This window comes from Danio rerio, chromosome 7, assembly GCF_052040795.2.
Source record: "Danio rerio strain M-AB ecotype USA chromosome 7, GRCz13ab, whole genome shotgun sequence".
NCBI classification, from domain to species: Eukaryota; Metazoa; Chordata; class Actinopteri; order Cypriniformes; family Danionidae; genus Danio; species Danio rerio.
The window spans coordinates 69,848,633-69,869,067 of record NC_141027.1 but is presented as its reverse complement, the minus strand read 5'-3'; the positions used below and the strand labels follow the sequence as shown (position 1 = coordinate 69,869,067).

Below are 20,435 nucleotides of genomic sequence, written 5' to 3'. Positions count from 1 at the left end.
CTTTGCTAAGAACTTAATTTCAACAACTTTACACTCATAAAAAACATGTTTGTTTAAACTACCCGCATAAAATAAGCTGAAACAAAACAATTCTTCTTTTTTTGTGGGGACAACATGGTGTTTTTATTTTCAATCCATTTAAATTTGTGAAATTAATAAGTTACTTAACCACCTATTAATCATGTTGGCCCAACACAAATCACTTGTGCAGAATCCAGGATTTTTTACAGTGTAAAGGTGATTTTTCTCAGTATTTGGATTTTTATGAACCCTCAGAATACAGATTTTTAAATATTTAAATCTTCTAAATGTTGTCTTATCCTGACAAATGATACTTTAACGGAAAGCTTATTTATTCAGATTTTATGTGTTGTATAAATCTCAAATGCAAGGAATTAGCACTTATGACTGGTTTTATGGTCCGTGGTCACATATGGTTCTGTAGTCCACCATTGATGTTTGAATGTCAAGTTTTCACACATAACTATTACTCGTTCAGACTATAAGAATGAACATGATGTCGACGGTTTTACAAAATTGATTTCAAAATCAAGTTCACACATATTACTCGTTCAGTCTTTATTTATGCGCGAAGACTAGACTTGTTGTTTTTAAAACGTCACAATCGTTTTTGAAAAATGGTATTCAAAGTGTTTTTAATGCATTGAAACTACTTTTTCCCCAAAAAAGATTGTGAAGTTAAAAAAAAATCGAACAAAACACAATGTCTGTAGTTGAAAATAGACCCTCTAAAATTGATTGGCTTAGCTTATTTATAGCAAGCCAATGATAAAACAAGTTTCTAAATGCGCATATGCAGTGCTTTACAGAAGTTTGCAGACCCTTATCAAAATTTCATATTTTAGTTTACAGCATTATTATATACTTGATAAGATTCATTTAGCAATCAGATTTGACTCGAGTTTTTGCAAAGGACCAGCCATGTTTCAGTTTTAATTGACAGCATGTTTCTTAATAATTGGTTTATGTGTACTTAACTGTATAAGATTAGGTTTTCTGATGCACCCCCCCCCCCTCCCCCCAATTTATTTTTATTATTTTTATTACTACCATCTATATATATTTTTTTAGTTAATGTAGTCATATTTAGCGTATTACAATAGCATATGTAAGAAGTGTTTCATTATATGTGGTATTTATGTTTTTATCTGATTGAGTTGCAATCAAACCTGATTGAGTTCTTAACTCTGATTCGTTTAGTAAAAATGCACATACCTGAAATGTTAACATATCTACAGAATATTACTTTGAATTTTGATAATTTAATAATTGATGAATAGTTGTTTTTCCAACCTACGTTTAATATATATGAAAAGATCATACTGAAAAATAAGATTTGAATGACTCTGGATTACGTATTTGTTATTACATTATTAATATGGTAATACTATGTCAGGGTTTTTGTAAGACGTTTTTATAAAGTCTTAATTTGCCCTCCCACAATTTAAGGCTATAAAGAGTTAAGGGTCTGCATGTTTTTGCAGCGCACTGTACGTTCAGTTCGACCCTCGATTAATACACAACCAATACATTCAGCAGCCGTTTGTGACCGATTTCGTCAGATTTACAGGCAGCATCCTTCAGAGACATGTTTAGTGAAGTCCATCACTTTTCAATGTGTCAGTCTGGAGCTGTTCTCTTCCACTGCATGTGCCTTGTTTTTTCCTGGCCCATTCTGTCGTGTTGTTGCTGTTTTAACATTCTGTCGTCGATGCCTTTAAAGAAACTTAAATGTTTTAAGTTTCCTTTGTATTAACTTTGAGCTGTTGTCATTCATATATGCAACATTTTGGTTTGTACCAATATGCTAATGCATTCCCCCAATAAAACAGCGCTGGCAATATTTGACATAACCCACAAATACAGTACTGCGCAAAAGTCTTAGGCCACTAATATTTTCACTCCCAAAAAAAGGTTTGTCTGTAACATGTCAGTTTAAAATATCAATTTACATTTCCAAACATTATTTTTTGTCATTAATTGTAATTAAACAGTGAGATTACTGTCTGCACAAGGAGTCTAGTGATGGAAGGTTTGGACCATTTTACTGGCTTAAACCTTTGAGTCTCGTTCAGTGAGATAAATTAATCTTGTTTTCAAATCATTTTGTTCAATTTAGACACCTTTCGAGTCTTCTGGTTTTTGAGTCGTTCGTTCATCACGTGACAGCATGTAAAGAGAGATGACTCAAACCCGAGGACTCGAGAGATGAACGGATCAAATCTTTTTCCATCTTTGACTACATATGATTGGCTCCTGTCTTTAACGTGATGGACGAACAACTCAAACCCAATCAAAGACTCTAAAAAGGAACTAATCTTCTACTCCACCCACACAAATGTGGGCATGCGCAAATTAATGAATGGCTGTTTCTCAATTCCAATTCCGCAGAGAACGGACTTGCGTTCTTGTGGAGACTGGTCTTGCCAGGTGTCCTCGGAAGAACGAACTCAGGAGACCGCGAGGGCAGAGAACGTGTCCTTTGAGAAATGGGATGCTGCGTTCTTCCTGATGGTCATGTGACCTTCACGCGTTTTAAATAGTAAATTATTTAAACATTACAGCCCTCATACAACGATTTATTGTTTCCCCCCTCTTCAAAATATATACTTTGCATAAAAACATTATAAATATATGTTGCACAATATAAATAAAACAGATTTAATACGAATTTCAGCAAACAAATAACCCTTAATGTGTTTATTCCTTTATTAAGATATTCATGTTAATGTTTATATTCACCGTTTCATTTAGGGAAACTCCCTAGGTAAATAAGTGATATCTCTGAACTTTAATAATAAATCTAAATAAAATGCTGCGCTTCCCACCTCCAGTCGCAATGACTTCTGGGACTTCCAGAGCGAGTTCGGTGCTCAAGTCTGCATCAGTGCGTCCTCGATATCAAGATCACATCCGGGAAGTTTCATGCGTCCTCCGTACTTGCGGTCTTGAGTATTGGAACTGAACTTAGGCAGCTGATGATGACGTTACACGAGAACACGAGGACGCAAGACCGCTGAAGAACGCATATTGAGAAACAGCCAATCACTCCCTGAGAAGAGTCGTTCACTAATGATACAAAAGATTTGTTCAAAATGAATGAATCGTTCAAGAATGATCCATCACTAAACCAACAGAGATCTGATCTGATTATCCTCCAGTTTGTCTGGAATGACATGAACAAACTGAGACAAACTAAATCCAGAAGAAGGCCAAATCTCTAAGATGCTTCAAAAAACCTACAGTGCTGTTCAAAGTTTTAGGTACTTGCTGTAAAAGTGCTGTAAAATAAGGATTCTTTCAGAAATAGTGCATAATAAATTGTATTTAATAACTTATATCAACATATCAACATTATCAACATTTCGTATGACCACACTTTGCATTTAAAACACTCGCCATACTTTTTCCGGTAGCTTTGCAGGTAGGTTTTTTGAAGCATCTTCGAGATGTTGCCAAAGATCTCATTTTGTTGATGAACAGATTAGATCTCTGTGTGATGCGCTGGCTGTTGGCAGACTAAGGTGGAGTGTCTAAATAGAATAAAATGACTGGAAAAAAGATTCATTTACCTCGCTGAATGAGACTCGAAGGTTCGAGTCAGTAAAATGATCCAAACCTCCCATCAGTAGACTCCTTGTGCAGACAATAATCTCACTGTTTAATTGCAATTAATGACAAAAGACAATGTTTGGAAATGTAAATTAATATTTCAAACTGACATGCTACAGAAAAACAACCCACTTTAAACCTTTTTTTTTTTTTTTTTTTTTTTTTTTTAACACCAGGGGTGTCCAAACTCAGTCCTGGAGAACCAGTTTCCTTCAGATTTTAACTCCAACTTGCTTCAACACACCTGCAAGGATGTTTCTAGAAAACCTAAGGGCTAACTCAGTCCCGCAAAGTTTCGTTCCAACCCCAATTAATCAAACACATTTGGCTCTCTAGAAACATCCGTACAGGTGTATTGAGTCTATAGATATATATACACTAAATATTGCATATGGACCCTGAGCATGCGTCAATAGCGCCGCCACATTTGTACAGTGCTCTCAGCACAAATGTCATTCAACCGCACTTGTCAAGACTGTGTGCCAATGTGGAGATGCTGGACGTTAGCGCTGTGTACGGGTGTAGTAACAAGCAAAGAAAGAAAACAAAGCACAAAGGCAGAACATTTCATAGAAAAAGAAATTTGGTTTTTTAGGTTTATATATGTTATGAGCTTTTGTGCCCAACAAATAACGTTATTGATGATAATACAGACACTTACATTCACCATAGGGGCAAAGTAGCATCAATAAAATAAAATAAACAAACAACGCAAAAGAAATATGACAGCGAGATGCTGCGGTGCCAGAAACATGTATTATTGTCAGCTAAGTGAACGATTTGTTCATAACGGAGATTCATTCACAAACGAATCGCTCCCTCCATCAGTATGAGAAGTGAAAGCAGCAGAGGGTTTCAGATTAGTTCAAAGTTAAACAAGAGGGGGGATAATACATTTACATGCACACAAACACACACTCTTTGTCAGCAATGCCCTGATCCATCAGTTTAGAAATGTGTTGTAAAATTATAACTTTCATAATTTAAGTATATATATATATATATATATATATATATATATATATATATATATATATATATATATATATATATATACTTTATTGACGCTTTCCTTCCAATAGACAACAACAGGGCAGGTGACATCTAATGTAAATATGTGTTGAGTCAAGTTGGAGCTAAAATCTGCAGGACATTGGCCCTCCAAGACCGAGTTAGCGCACCCCTGGGCTAGTAATTTTGATTAGCTAGCCGAGGTGTGTTTGATTGGGGTTGGAGCTAAACATTGGAGGACACCAGCCTTCCAGGACCGACTTTGACCACCTCTGCTTTACACAGTACTGTATATGCTTGATGTTTAGGATTAATTAAAGCAGCTACATACTGACGGCGCATGTGTAGGTGCTAGAGAAGAATCAGCCAATCAGCAGCCTGCCCAAACATGACTGACGTTTACCCATGTGCTTGTCCTCAGGTGCTGCTGTTTCTTCAAGAGGAAGAGGAAGAAGAACACGCCACGCCACAAATGAACCTCCGGCCACTCAGCGCAGTCCTTTTCCTTTGGTTGTTTTTAGAGCGTTCAAATAAAGAAATTTTACAAGACTACGACGGCAGGCGTCCTCCAAACCAGTAGGGGGAGCGCAGTGTATGAAAACGAAAGAGAGGCATGCGCACTGTTGTCTCTGTGGGGATTGTCTTTTGTTTGTTTCTTTATTTTTGTTTCTTCTTCCACGTCTTGATTTAGGCAGCGACAGGTCTCGTCCTAGAACTGTCTCTCGGATCTTCACTCCCAAACCTTAGGATCTCCAAGCACTGGAACAGCACCGCACTTGATTTGCTGTTTTGCTTTTTTTTCTTGCGTTCACCTTGCCTTCGGCAGTGGAGGAAGTCTATGAATGTGTCCTCTTCCTCCACGACAGACCCAGTTGTGTGACATGGTGGGAGGAAGAGAGTCAAATTCAGCCACGCCGGAGCTCGAACTGCAGACCTGTTCTCCTCTAGCACCTCGTGGGCCCCTTTTTTTCCGCAAGAAACGAGACGCTGACTTTCTTTTATTTCACTTTACCCCTATTTTTAAAATGTTTGTTTGTGTATTTGTTGGTTCTCACGCTGCCAGGATGTGGTGGAAGCCTTAGAATATGACTAATATTTCTTCGTCGTATCTATCGGAGTGATTTAACGTACACGGGCAAAGCGCAAACACAAATAACTGTCGTACCGATCGCTAGCTGGCCTTTAAACGTGAACTTGTGTGACAGTGTGACATAAGCAGCTGTTTCCAGTGGACGGCACTCGCCACGCACCGCCGACGCTCCACTGACTAGTATTTAAAGCTGCTTGTTCTAAAGCACTCCTCCCACTTAACAACCCACCAGCCAGTCATGCTGCTTTCTTCTCCTCTTACGATATATTGTATCGCTTTTGACGTACAGCTGGCTGCTTTTCTATTGGCTGAGGTGGCCAGTACGACTTTCCTTCTGCGCTTTTTGTATCTTTCTGTCCATATAGTCACTTATTATTCCCACGACCAGTTCCTGATAGGTGTTGCTTTTCTTTTCATGCCTGCTAAATATTCAGGACGAGAGTACGTATGTGCTAAATAAACACGAAAGGTGTCGCAGATGATGTAACAATCGGCCGGCTGTTGTTTTCTCGATGAAATCAGTGTGATAACGTGGATTTTGGGAGGATGCAGACTCGTGGTAGTGACTGCCACCGCGAAACATCTCGATCTAATGCCTTAATACACTACTCGGCGAAGTCGACCCGCGTGGGCTTCCACAATAGGACATTACGAAGTTCCTCCCATGCCTTCATATTCATGCTGAATAGATACCCATCTCGTTCCCAAAATGAATCGTGTATAAACGATGGCAGACCTATTGAAACTGGCCATTTGTAAATGCTCATGGGATTATTATAACTATTATTATTGTGGCCATAAGCGATTCTGAGACAGGGCAGCCTTTGATCTCTTGCATGGATGAGGCGGTCCTTTCCCGAGCGCAATCTATAATGACAGGAATTACGTATAATGGGGTTATATGCGAAACGGTTATGTAGTTCTGTTGTCGTCGTCGTCGTTTTTTTTTTTTTTTTTTTACTTTAATCGCTAATCTAAGTCGTGACGTTGCCTTGCTCATCTTTTTGCGTTTCACCGTTCACCTGTTCACAGCATTAAATCCATGTGTTTTATTTTTGTGTGCTCTTTCTAATGTATAGTAAATGTGAATTAATGTAAGATAAATTATATAACTATTTTAATTTTATTTTGATCACCGTACAAAACGTTGAGAGAGAAGCCATAGGAGTGTGACTGCACTAAAGTTTCGTTTAGGCCCTTGTTTACTTCAGCCTGCACGTTACTGTATTCCGCTGACCTCGTCTTACATAAGGAACAGAGGCTGTTTGAAGAATCGACCATGCCTTGGTTTTATTTGGTAATCATTCTTGAGGGCATTCGGATGACGTGCTTTGAATGTTCCTTTTAATGACAGTGGACCGCGTTGGACCAAATGGGCACAAATTCTTCGTTAGCATGATTCCACCTCTTAACTCATCCACTAGTTTATACGTGTAAATAGTAACTTGTTAAGCTCTGACTGACCCATTCCGTTTTGGATCCACCCTGTGGAGCTGTATTGGGATGAGTGTTGCGTTTAAATACGGCATCTCCAGTTAGCGGTTATTGGAGAATAAACCAACGCATATGAAACTTTCCAATGTGATGATGGTTGGCTATTTAATGGATTTTCCTTCTGCTTTTTCCACTGTGATGCAGGTCACTTTGGGTCTAAATTATTCTGTGAAAAGTACTTGAATGATACTCGTGGAACTCCACCTCTCGCAAGCGCGTCAAGGTGGCTTTTTTTATTTAACGTTCTTCTCTTAACAATATGTATTATGTGCCTCGCTAGAGTTGGAAGACAATTTAGTATTTCTGGATGTGCACTGCTTGCTATCGCCAGGTGCGTCTGGCTTTATGGAGAATTGCAGGATAACTCCTTTAACCCCTTAATTCATATTGACTCCAAAGTCAAAGTGGGAGCCCTTGGCTCGTTACGGAGCCACTTGGAATTGCTTTTTTTTTTTTTTTTCGTTTGTTCGGATATAAGCGGAATGTGAAATTGTTTAGCTTTGGATCTATGGACTGTGCGGATGTACTTTGGGATTACAAGCAGACGTAAATTAAGGCGCCATCTGCTGGTAGACTCGTCCATTTAAGACACTACATTAGACACTGAAATCATTCTCGATATGCTATTGGAAGTGGTTTGATTCGGGATGGCTAGAACAGACGTTATTTCTGGAATCTTGGTTAATGCGATCAATCGTAATGACTACTGGCTCTCTTGTCAACTGCAAGGTGATGACGTCAAACCATCTTTCATCTTTAAGTTCCCCATTTTTGTTTGCTTTTTTAAGGATTGTACCATTTGCGATTTTTGTTTTAATAAAGATGGTATATCCGTACAAGTATGAGGTTTAAATATACCACGGTTCCATTTCTAGTTAGTTTCCTCAAAGTCGAAGTCATTCGGGATGCATTCTGGGTCATTCGGAAGGGTGTTTGCATACCATTACGATTCCTTTTGAATTGCCTTTGCTTTTTATTTTTATTTAATATGAATATATATATCATGGTTCTGGTCACTTTACTGTGCTGCAGATTTAAATACAAAGAGGTAAATAAGAGTTATTCTCCTACTAAAATTGAAGTTAGTGACATTAATGCAGATTTTATGTGCATGGCTTTTGATTCCGAAAGCAATGGGAACTACTTGTGAATGGGGCACTGAAGAACATTGTGGGCATGAAGTTGATACACTGTTATTCTGTGGCTGCATAATGCCTTAAACATGCTACTGCAAGTCTGACCCCTCTGTACGCTTGAGTTCAGCAGGTAAATGTCCACTATTTTGCCGCTGTATACTGTATTACCCTTCCATTGTGTCTGCTACATAGCTCCCCCCCTCCCCTCTCGATCTTTCAAAACAATTGTAATCATTCCTGTCTCAACTTTTGAGTTAATTTGGGAACTTGTTGAACTTTTTTTTTGTTGTTGTTGGTGTTGCTTTTTTAATGAACAGATCAATCTGGTTAAACTGCTCTTTTTTTTTTTAATGACCTCGGAATGATTATATTACAAGAGTCTGGTAGGAAAGCACTGCAATATTTCTCTTTTTCACGTTTTTTTGTAGTGTTCATTTCTGTAAGGATGTTTCAGTACTTCAGGCTTATTAAAAACTAAATTGTACAGTTCTGCAGGAGTCATTCTCTTGTTCTGGTCATACTTACAAGAAAAAAAGATACTTTAAATTTCATTGTATTATGAATTTATTGTGTTGAAAAATGAATGTTGCTTCAATGTACTTCGATGATTTTACTTTGTCAAGGGCTTCAACTGTGATGGACCCATTTTGTTTCTCTCTCTCTTTCTCTTCTCTCTCTCTCTCTCTCTCTCAACCTCTAAATATATTTTGTTTTTAATTTGGAGAAAGATTAAGGCCTTAATCTTAATCTTATTTAAAATGCCTATTTTCCTGAGGAGTCATATAAAATTCCATACATAACCTTTCGAATTAAATTTTTATTCCCTCCACTCTTAAAGGGAAACTCAAGTTTGCACCCTTTTTTATGTAAAATAAAAGAAAATGTCTCTTAAACTCTGGGCGAGTGCGTGTTTGTCTTTTTTAGAGGATCATGCAGTGTGTATTTATACACTACAGATTACATATTTATTTTATTTATGATGTATGAAATTCAGTTGTTTGTGCCGTGGAATAATTTGGGATAATTGAATTTGTTTTTCTATATGCAGCTCTTTTTGAAGTATGGCTGCGTTTCGCTACTGATCTGAGTTATAAATTATCAACATGCACATGCTATGAAATTAGTTTGGGGTTTGGTGCTGTTGTAATTATATGAAAATGTTGTAATGTGTAAAAGGGAAAGCAAATCAGTGTTATAAATGGACAGGAGATAAACAGTTATGGAGAAAAAAACTGTAAAAGTCTAGAGCATAATGCCCTATAAAAGTGTAAACGTGTTTGTGCGTGTGCAGAATGTGTTTTTAAATGAGCTGACTGTTAAATATTCGGCTCATTTTATATAATATAGCGCGAGTTTGGCTACATGGTGAACTTTTGTTTACAGGGTAAATATCAGTGCTAAAAATCCTTGCAATTGCTTGAATTTGAATATAGTGTTTTCAAAAGTTCTTTGATTTTGGATAAAATGCATGAAAATGTACTTGTTGCTTTCATAATGATTCATTTATATCATCATTTATTATTAAATAATTATAATATTCATTATTTAAATAAATTGTTAATAAAGAGGGTAAATGAGTATTTCGACGTTGGTGTGTTGACAAAGCAAACAACATCTAATATTAGGGATGTAACGGTATCAGAATTTCACGGTACGGTAATACCCATCAAACAGGACGTTAATTTCACCAACCATTCCCATTTTATTAAGTTGTATCCATACAAATGGCCTACCCTGTACATCAGAGGGCTTCTTAAAAGGGCATTTACCACATCATGAGAGGGTGGACAGCAATCACAAAGACACATGCAAAATGATTAATAAAAATATGAAAACAAAATAAAAACAATCAAAATGACTTATTTTACCAAATAACTTGGTAAAGACAATGAAAATATTTAAACATCTTTTTAATTTGAACTAATTTACCAACTTTTTAGACTCACCGAAGTGCAGTGAGCAGTGTGGGACATGGCATATATATATATATATAATTTTGTTTAAATTTTATTTTCTTTGTCAAACTAACAATAAAACTTACTTTAAAAAATGCACTACCTTTCTATTATATATTTTTCTATATTATTCAACCTCCTTTTAGGTGTCAAAATCACTGTTTTTGCCTTGTTGCACACCCAGAAATTTAAACTTCAACAATGAAAATAACATTTTAAAATATTATTTATTTGGAATCCATTAATGTATCTTAATGAAGCACTAGTGAAATAATTTAAATATTTTATAGTTATTAATTTGAGACTATTATCAATATTATTTTTTTATACAAAACATAGCTGTCTCACAGTACCATGTGTCATTTCCACCACAACACTGTAATGTCGCTTTAAAAAGTTTGTGTGCGATTATTTAGGTGGTTTTTATAAAAATGAATAGTCATCTGAGCACATGTTCAAGATGGAGGGAATTTAAATTTTCATCTACAACACTTGAAGAAAAATCAAGGTAAATATTGCTTGATAAGAAAATACATTTATTCTACATCATTTCAAACATTTTGTACCTTCAAAGTTGTTTTTAAAAACCAAACAAAATGAAGGTAAATAAGGGAGTTTTGTATACATGAAAGGCTAGTGTCAAGTCAAAGCTAATCGGTGAAGCTAGTTTAATTTTTTTTCACAATAAACTGTTGAAATGTCATTTTTACCACTGTCATTTCCATCACCACACACATTTATAAAAACTATTTATAAAGTTCTCATCACACATTAAAAGTGTATTCACAATGTATGAGTTCATGCTCTATTTAATATACCAATTCAGTTTATTTATTTTCTAATAAACTCTTAATCAAATTAGTATTCAATTTTAGAGTGTGACAGAGTCCAGTTTAGCATTCAACTAATTTATTTAATTGACAAATGTATAATTATTATAAACATTGTGGAAAGACTGGTTAAACTAGATAAAAAAATGATCTTAGACAGAGTTTGACTGCTATAAATGATCTAATCTTGAAATATTGCGATGTGGTGGAATTGACATATCTTCAGTTCACGATGGAAACAATGTTAAATATGAACATTATTATCTAAGTTTGTCCTCTAACATATCTTAAAACTAGACAAACTGTTTAAACTTATGAGGATATGATACATTAATTTTGAACAAGTTTTTTTTTTACTCAACACAAAGCTAAAAGTGCCTGTAGTTGAAGAATTGTCCATATACAGTTCTCCAAAGTTGTGAAGTGCTGGAAGCTTAAAATGTGCTTCAAATTGAATTGATAAGTGGTGTAAAAAGCATGTATTTAGCGAAGTCTGTTAACAAAACTACGCGTTTCCTTTTCTTTTTTCCCGTTGATTTGAAGCAGGTGATGGAGCTCGTCTACGGACTTTTATGTCACTTCCGAAAGAGCTCTATAAACTTCCGCCCCGTACGGTTTTATACCCTTTTCCTCTAAACCAAGTCAAAATGGTGTGTACCGTGAATCCCTGTCAATCCTTTCAAATCTTGTACTTCATCAACTCTTCACGTTTTTATAAATGACCAGAATGTTTTGTCAAGACTCTCAAGATCCACGTATACAAAGTATTTTAACGTTTGGCAGGAGATGTTATGTAGGATGTTAAAAACAGCTTCGGGTTGTCTTCCGGTCTACAACAGAAGCAGCTTCAGATGTTAAAGTCTGAGAAATGTAACGCTAGACAATATTAAGTTGAATTATTCGCGTATTCAAGTGCTACGAGTGACTTTTAACATGTGAAACGTTTAAACCCCAAAAAACCTGTCTTAAAACAACAGCTTGAGTCATCAGTAGCGCACACTTCCTCTCAGGGTTACCTTACCAAGGCGTTCGTGTCTGATTATTAACATGTTACCGTTAGTAATTTAAGAGAAAAGTACAGAAATGTCCTGATATCCAGAGTGACTGTAGTGTGTTTGCGGCTGACAGGGACGCGTGAGGACCAAGACGGTGAAGAAAGCGGCTCGTGTGGTCATTGAGAAATACTACACCCGGCTGGGCAATGACTTCCACATTAACAAGCGGGTGTGTGAGGAGATCGCCATCATCCCCAGCAAACCGCTGAGAAACAAAATCGCAGGGTGAGTAAAAGCCATTCCAGGGTTCCACGCTAAGAATCTTTTTCTACTGGGCCAGTGGTTCAGATTGTAACTTGCCCTGCCAAAATGTTATCTGGCCCCACCAAAAAAAGTTCATAAAAGTTAATAGCAATTTTTTACGCCGCATACAGTATTTTAAATAATGCGTCAAAAGCCAAATATAATTGTAGTACCTACCCTTTTATTCAACTTAACATTTTTTTAAATACAACTGACAATTAAAAAAAATCTATATATATTTAAGAGTTTAAAAGTATATATATATATGTGTATATATATATATATATATATATATATATATATATATATATATATATATATATATATATATATATATATATATATATTTATTTACCGGTCAAAAGTTTGGGGTCAGTTCTATTCATTTATTTGATATTTTTAAAGGAAAATTATTCCGTTTATCAAGGTGACATTTGTTAAATGTAAAAAAAAAAAAGTTAAAAGTTAAATTTATTAAAAATTTTAAATAACTGCTTTAGTTTAAAATAAAATGATTACTCCAGTCATTATTGCTTTTATTACTATTACCAATAATATTAATAACAACAATAATTAATATTAGAGTGATTTTCAAAGGATCATGTGACTAAAGACTGGGTCAATGAAACTGAAAATTCATCTTTAAAATAACTGGAATGAATTAAATGATAAACTACTTTTAAACAGTTATTTTATAGTGCAATAACATTTTACAATTTAACAATATGTACTGTATTTATGATATAATAAATGCAGCTTTGGTGTGGTGGAGAAGCTTATTTTAAAACATTTAACAATCATACTGACCCCAAACTTTCGACCAGTTGTGTATAGAATATTTTATAAGTGAAAATGTGCTCTTTAATTTTGACACCGGCTGACATAGTCACCAAATATAAATCAGAGAGGTCGGACTCTTATACAGAGCCTCATTTCAGTTTTTTTTTTTTTTTTTTCAGTTTCAAAAGAATTTATCTATTGAATCAATCAATCTATTAAAGAAACGTTGGCTAGATTTATGCAATATAGGCTTAAATTATAGAGAGAAATAACAAATTAACAGTCTGCACCAGATCATGAAGCAGATCAATGTTGATCTTTTTTTTTCTGAGCTGTCAGTGCAGAAATGAACAATACAACGGGTCCAATACGACATATTATAAGATTAAAAGGTCCCACTTTATATTAAGTGTCCCTAACTACTATGTACTTACTGTGTTTATAATGTATTTGAGAACACTTGTGGTGCGTTTGAGTTGGGATAGAGGTTGGGTTATGGACAGGTTTGGTGGCATGGGTAGGTTTAAGGGTGGGTTAAGGTGTAAGGGATGGTCAACAGTGTATTTACAAATGTAATTACAGAAGTTAATTACAGATGTAATTACATACATGTATTTAATCAAGCATAAGTACACAGCAAACACATGTATTTACACAATAAGTACATTGTACAAACTATTAATTTCTGTGTAAGTACATATTAGTTAAGCCCACTTATTATAAAGTGGGACCGATTTAAAATATGGAAAATTATCAGATGGTATCTTTGGTCAATTTTCCTAACGGATGAACAGCACTCAGTAATATTTCAGCATGCTTTCACTTTCGTATTAGACATGAAGCGCACATTTGTTGGTAGGAATGACGTCCTGCTCTACTTCATAGTCGTATATGTGGCTATTGCACAATCATTATACACTGTGATATAGCCTGGCTCGCATACTGTTTTTACTGTACTATATAATTTGGAAGTATGTGGTTTCGGATACAGGTTTTCAGCTTTCTTCAAAATAACATTGCTGGTGTTTAACAGCAGGAAGAAACTGAAATGTTTGGAACAGATTGAGCGTGCAATAATAGTAAAATGTGGGGAAAAAATCTTTTCAAGAACCTTTTCAAACTTGAGCACTGCTAACATTGCCCATGTTTTTATTTATCTTAAAATAACATTCATTTTCATTCTTTACATGATGCTAGTATCACCTTATGACAAGTTCAGACTGCATGATTTTAGCACCGGTTTTGAGAAATCGTTGACAAATGCCTGAAATCACAGGCAAATCGGTGCTCGTCACACTTGATCACAAAGTGTGAACTAACAAAAACATGATCTAAGAAAATTGCCGATACCCGTCAGATATTTAATAGCTGCTAAATATCTGGAGCAAAATCATGCCGTGTGAAATGTGTTCTGACTGAAAATGACATGGGTGATCGCCTACAGCCAATCAGAGAGCAGCATACATTAGTGTGGGTGTCTGCAGGTCAGCGGGAAGTTGGGGAAGGAATTAAAAGTGCTTTTTGGTCTATCTGGACCCAAGAAATGGAGGAAAAACACTCCATTTCCCTTTCATATGTTATCTGAACAATGCCACAACCGGGTCAAAAAAAGTTTAAGAGAAATTGCTTATTCCCTTTAATCCCCAGGTGAGCAAAATAAGTACATTTTCAACCCCACTAAAGGCTTCTTTCTCATTATGTGGTTAATAACAAAAGATGAAGCCGATACTATGTGACCTTGCATTGTTTCCATGTCTTTGGCCGTATGTTTGGTTGTGAAACATAGTTTGTGGATTGAGACGACCTTGCTGGAGATTTTCCAATTAAGTCATGCAGTGAAACTCATTGTTGCCGATACATCCTACAGCATACCCAAAACGGTACGCCAGATAGTCATGTAGTCGTGCCATGGATGTTTTCACACTGCTTTTAAAATCATGCAGTCTGAACTCTGCAACTAAGCTTGCAATTTTCAATAGAAACCTAGCTGAAATCACTTTTCATCTGTTGAGGCCAGTAAGAGAATTGTCAGGGCAAATGCATTGCAGAGACTTGAGGCATGTGTCAGTGTTTGGTGTATCTGCAGGTATGTGACCCATCTGATGAAGCGCATCCAGAGGGGTCCAGTTAGAGGCATCTCCATCAAACTGCAGGAGGAGGAGAGAGAGAGACGGGACAACTACGTCCCGGAGGTCAGTGATGTTTACTGTGTACTGCACCAACATCACCACATATGAGGATTTAAGGGTTATTTAGAGTTTAACACATTGTTATCTTTTTCTTTGCATTTAGCCATCAGTTAATTAGATGTTAGTAGCCCATATAATGTTATGTACGGAGCCCCAAAAGTGACATTTGCAAATTAAAAAGCATAAGTACAAGAAAAGTATTTGCAATGGCAAAATTGCATTAAACATCAAAGTTTAAATGAGCAGAATGAAAATGAAACCTAGCCCATATTGCTTTGTAACCAATCAAATAAGGTCTTATAATGATGGCTTTGTTGTTTATTGTTGTTAACAATTGTTAATCACGCCAGATAAATAGATCCAGATAAATAGATGCCAGATCATGTCAGGAAATGTCAGTTTCTCCAGGGATCTGGACAACAAGTCAGCAGAGTTTCCAATACCCAAACCTGTTAAGCAGTATTGGTACTATCAGTATAGGAGTTGACTGTGGCAGGAACCCAAAGACGAGCAGAAGCAGTAGATGAAGTGATGATAATAAAACAGCAGGGTTTATTGAATAATGTTAGTTGCTTATGTTTGAATGCTATATCACTATGATAAATCCTTCAAGTGTTGTTACATCACAAGCAACAGCAATGGAAAATTTCTGCTTCACAACATTGTCCAGTGACAATACAGACATTGAAAAGACATTCTCTTATCTCTTACTCATGAAAATAAATGTTGCTTGAATCTACACAAGAATAAAACAATATGGACAAAGGAAATAATAATAATAAAGCAATAATCATAGGAAAATAGTAATAATAAAATATAAAACATAATAAAGTCACAAATAATCAAATCATTAACTAATGAACTGTAAAGTGATAATTATTCATTCATTAATTTTCTTGTCGGCTTAGTCCCTTTATTAATCCAGGGTCGCCACAGCGGAATAAACCACCAACTTATCCAGCACATTTTTGTGGATGCCCTTCCAGCTGCAACCAATCTCTGGGAAACATCCACACACACACACACACTCATACACTACGGACAATTTAGCCTACCCAATTCACCTGTACTGCATGTCTTTGGACTGTGGGGAAACCGGAGCACCCGGAGGAAACCCATGCCAACGTAGGTAGAACAAGCAAACTCCACACAGAAGTGCCAACTTAGCCGAGGATCGAACCAGCGACCTTCTTGCTGTGAGGTGACAGCACTACCTACTGCGCCACTGCGTCGCCCCAATGATGATTATATAAATGACTAATCGTATGATTAAATAAAATAATTCAATGAAGAATAAATGAATATAAAGAAATGAAAATAAAACGCAGCACAAATGAATGGGTGCTTCTTTGACACAACACCCACAAGTTTGCTACAAGCATTCTCAGGCCCTTTGTTAGATTCTTCCCAATGCTCCGCACTGCTTATTGATTGGAACAGATGTGCGCCACCTTACTTCATAGTAGTTTCATGTATAAAGCAGAACTAAATAGATTTATTTTTTAATGTTTTTATTTAGAGAATGCCACAACTAGGAACTGTAGCTTCTCATATGCATGAAAAAAACATGACAGCCTTTTTATTTTTGCCAATGTCACTTTAGGAGCTCCATAGTTTGCTTTAAAAATATATCAACAAAAATATTAAGTTTAAATTTTTAAAAACGGTTCTGTGAACGTTACATTTACAGTCATGCTAATATTCATGGAAATCATAAACCATATCCTTTTAAAACAATACATGATGCAAAATTGCCCTGTTTGCCTTCTGGTGTTTTTGTGTGTGCAAGACCTAACACAGTGACAGTATGAAGCGATTTAAAGCAATTACAGTATTAACCTCTATCACAGCAGGTGACACGATATTTTCCTGTGTAGTGCAAACAATACATCTGTTAGTACCAGTGTCAAAACCAGTGTGCTTTATACTTGTATTTCAGATATCACTAGTATAGAGTTGTTTATTAGATGTACTTCATGTTGTTGTCAGGTCTCTGCTTTGGATCAGGAGATCATCGAGGTTGATCCAGACACCAAGGAGATGCTCAAGAGTTTTGTAAGTTGATCTTAAGCTCCAAATATGAAATTGCCATAGTACATGTCCTACATTTAACAACAGTGAACAGCCATAGTTACCAGTGTTTTGTATGAATGGTGATAACCACTGTCAAATGTTCTGAATAGAAGATGAACGTGTCAGAAAAGCTTGATGTTCCAGTGTTCTTATACAGACTTTGTGGATTTACCTTTTTGTTTGTTTTGCTGCAGGACTTTGGCAACATCTCCAGCCTGCAGGTCACGCAGCCAACTGTTGGAATGAACTTTAAAACACCCAGAGGAGTCTAGATGTGTGGTATTTATCAGATGTCAATAAAGACTGCAAAAATATCTTTGTGTGAGGTCATTTTTGACAGTCTGTATTGTCATCTGTATGCGGATCACTGGACACTTCCATTACCGTTAAAATTGCATTCATTGAAATTGCAAATGAAAAGTACCCCAAAGGGAAACGTGTTATTTTCACTTAAGCTTTTGATATATGGTTTTTACACTTACATGAGAGATTTTTTTCCAACAATTTGTAAAAAGAAAACGTAATAAACCTGCAATGGAAACAAATTTTTATATCCTGCATTGTGCTGAGGGCAAATGCGATGATCAGTCAGGTTTATCTGTTTATTATAGTAGTCTCCTGGACAAAAATTGTATTGCCTGATATTAATAGCCGTCACCATGAGTTTCAAAATAAGTGTGTTTCACTTAACTGGTACTAGGCAAGTCATTTCACAGTAGTTTCATCCAGGGTTCTTACACTTTTTCTAAAATCTAAATTTTCTTTACAACTTTGGACGAATTACATTAATGTATTAGGTTTGTTATAGTATTCTAGAGCAGTGTTTCTCAACCACATTCCTGGAGGACCACCAGCTCTGCATTTTCCATGTCTCATTAACCAAACACACCTGATCCAGATCATTAGCAGAGACTGAAAGACCTGTAATGGGTGTGACAAAGGAGACATCCAAAACATGCAGTGCTGGTGTTCCAATAGTTGAGAAACGCTGTTCTATGGTTTTGTATACTATTCGAAGGAATAATTTTTGATGGCTCATTAGCAAGACCAACAATCACTTACTGTCTTTAAGATATTATTTAAATATTTAATCATTGTTACTTATTTAATAAAAAATATGAAGGCAGCAAAGCACCTTTCAAACCTTAAACGCTACTGAAATTAAAGCATTTTGAAGGATTTAATACACCCATACAAAATTTAAACATTTACATAAACTTATCAAAATGCACTCACACTATGCTATACGAACTGTGCCCAGGCCTGTTTTCTAGATTGTTTGAGAAGTGCGAGTGCTTTAAATCGGGCTCAGTTCAGTTGGCCGGCCTGGCCTGGTTGGAAAAGGTGTGCCAGAGCGCGGTTCACTTGAGCTCGAAACTGAAGATGAGACGTGACATTTGAGGGACGGCTTTATATGGATTTATTAATCATTCCTACTGTTCAATGAATGCAAACTGTTGTAGATTATTAAAGACTCAAACCCCACACTGCACGACTGCTGCACCTTCAGCAAACCTCTTAATTCCTTAGTCCCGAGGACTTTGATTGTTTATGAACGTCAAAAGTGGCTGATCTGTTCAATAAAATATTTGATTGCGTGTCACCGCATCCCAAACAACTAAAACGATATAACTAAAATCTCCTCTGTGCTGAGCGAAAGTGCTTATTAAACCACAACATCGATGACGCAAGCATTCTTGGGCGCAAATGCAATGTAAGTGTGGGGAGACGGGACGAGCGTGCTTCGGCTCGGTTCAAGGCAACTGTACATAGTGTGAGTACGCCCTTATGTGTGTAATTCTGTAGATGTGGCCTGTTCAGCTGTTAGCGCAGTCCTGCCCCAAGAATGCACGTTTTAAACACTTTATGAACAAAAAATTAGTAGCACAGACTAGATAGTGATGGTGAAATGATATGTCATCAATTGTGTCGGAAAAAGGTTCATTACTCGAAGCTTTGCAAGTCAGAGCTCAATGAGGACCTTTGCTGGTTAAAGTGTGGGAAAGCACTGTGTTGCAAAAATGTCAAATGATTACAATTGACCAGTTCATACATGAAATACAACATTAGTAATATAAACAATTCTCAATTGCTGTAGTTTATTACACGTAGGTTATGGTACATTTTACCACCGACAACTGTAGTAAAATCAAAAGCTTTATTCCAACTGGTCCTTCACACACCGCCTCGTTCCAAGCGGGAATCAAACGGGTGATTCTTGCATGCGAGATGAATGCTCTAATGAAGAGGCTATGGGAGTGTGGCTTTCAGGGCCTCGCGCCAGTTGTCCTCCATTACACACTACACTTCAATATGCAGAGGCCTTCTTTAAGATTAGTTGTAAATAATACACTAATGTACTTTAGTATGGTTCGAAAACATTTTACTATTATTTTTGCATTTTTGTTCAATTACTGGTGTGCGAGACCGGTGCAGTGCTTTAAAACAGTAGACATGCATGTAATCGCCGCCTAATCTCTTGCTATACACTTTACTAATCCATAAGGGTGTTTAAATCTTTGAATCAAAATTTAAAGCAGTCATATGCGAAAATGAAGTTTTGCATGTTACTGATCACGTGATGTTGGCAAAAACGAATCGAGCTCAAGTACACCGATTGACTGCGAGATGTTTCGTTTTTTAAAACATGCTTCAAAGCCTTGATGCACAGCGTCACTAGAAAGAGCTATACATCTGAGGGATTTAGAGATCTACACAAGTTGCATTTACCTGTAAGTCTTCACTATATGAAAACCAGCCATCCTGTTGTAATTGTAATATATGTAACACACATTATGGCCAATTTTTTAGCTGTTTCTATAATAAGAAAAAAAACTAATTGACCTAAAATGTCAGGGATCTTTAAAAAAAAAAAAAAAAAAAAAAAAAAAAGATGAAATGAAAAGTGAGATGTTTGTGTATTATCAATAAGAGTCAGACACAATG

The 20,435-nt window shown here is 36.2% G+C and overlaps 2 protein-coding genes across 7 annotated transcripts in view; both read left to right on the top strand.

Annotated features, from left to right (window-relative positions):
• Positions 1-9,257, top strand: part of csnk1g1 (casein kinase 1, gamma 1) — a 112,694-nt gene extending 103,437 nt beyond the window's left edge. For 4 of the 5 annotated variants that reach the window (XR_015494722.1, XM_087259263.1, XM_087259262.1 and 1 more), the window contains one exon: positions 5,066-9,257. Coding sequence is in view for 4 of the 5 variants with exons in the window: in XM_087259263.1 (XP_087115389.1) it covers positions 5,066-5,120 (55 nt within the window). In the remaining variant the exon portion in view is untranslated. 5 annotated transcript variants of the gene reach the window in all.
• Positions 9,258-11,772: 2,515 nt separating this feature from the next.
• On the top strand, positions 11,773-17,803 carry rps17 (ribosomal protein S17). Of its 2 annotated transcripts, none has more exons than XM_087258994.1 (5): positions 11,773-12,019; positions 12,278-12,429; positions 15,314-15,419; positions 17,406-17,471; positions 17,684-17,803. In XM_087258994.1, exons 3-5 carry the CDS (start codon positions 15,330-15,332, stop codon positions 17,759-17,761), a joined length of 234 nt encoding a protein of 77 aa, XP_087115120.1. In that variant the 5' UTR covers positions 11,773-12,019; positions 12,278-12,429; positions 15,314-15,329; the 3' UTR covers positions 17,762-17,803.
• Positions 17,804-20,435: the final 2,632 nt, after the last annotated feature.

What these genes read in the sequence shown, in the direction of transcription:
- rps17 (XM_087258994.1), top strand. Translation starts at nt 15,330, where the DNA reads ATGAAGCGCATCCAGAGGGGTCCAGTTAGAGGCATCTCCATCAAACTG. An exon ending in GGGACAACTACGTCCCGGAG is followed by an intron (nt 15,420 to 17,405) that starts GTCAGTGATGTT and finishes TGTTGTTGTCAG; the next exon opens with GTCTCTGCTTTGGATCAGGA. An exon ending in AGGAGATGCTCAAGAGTTTT is followed by an intron (nt 17,472 to 17,683) that starts GTAAGTTGATCT and finishes GTTTTGCTGCAG; the next exon opens with GACTTTGGCAACATCTCCAG.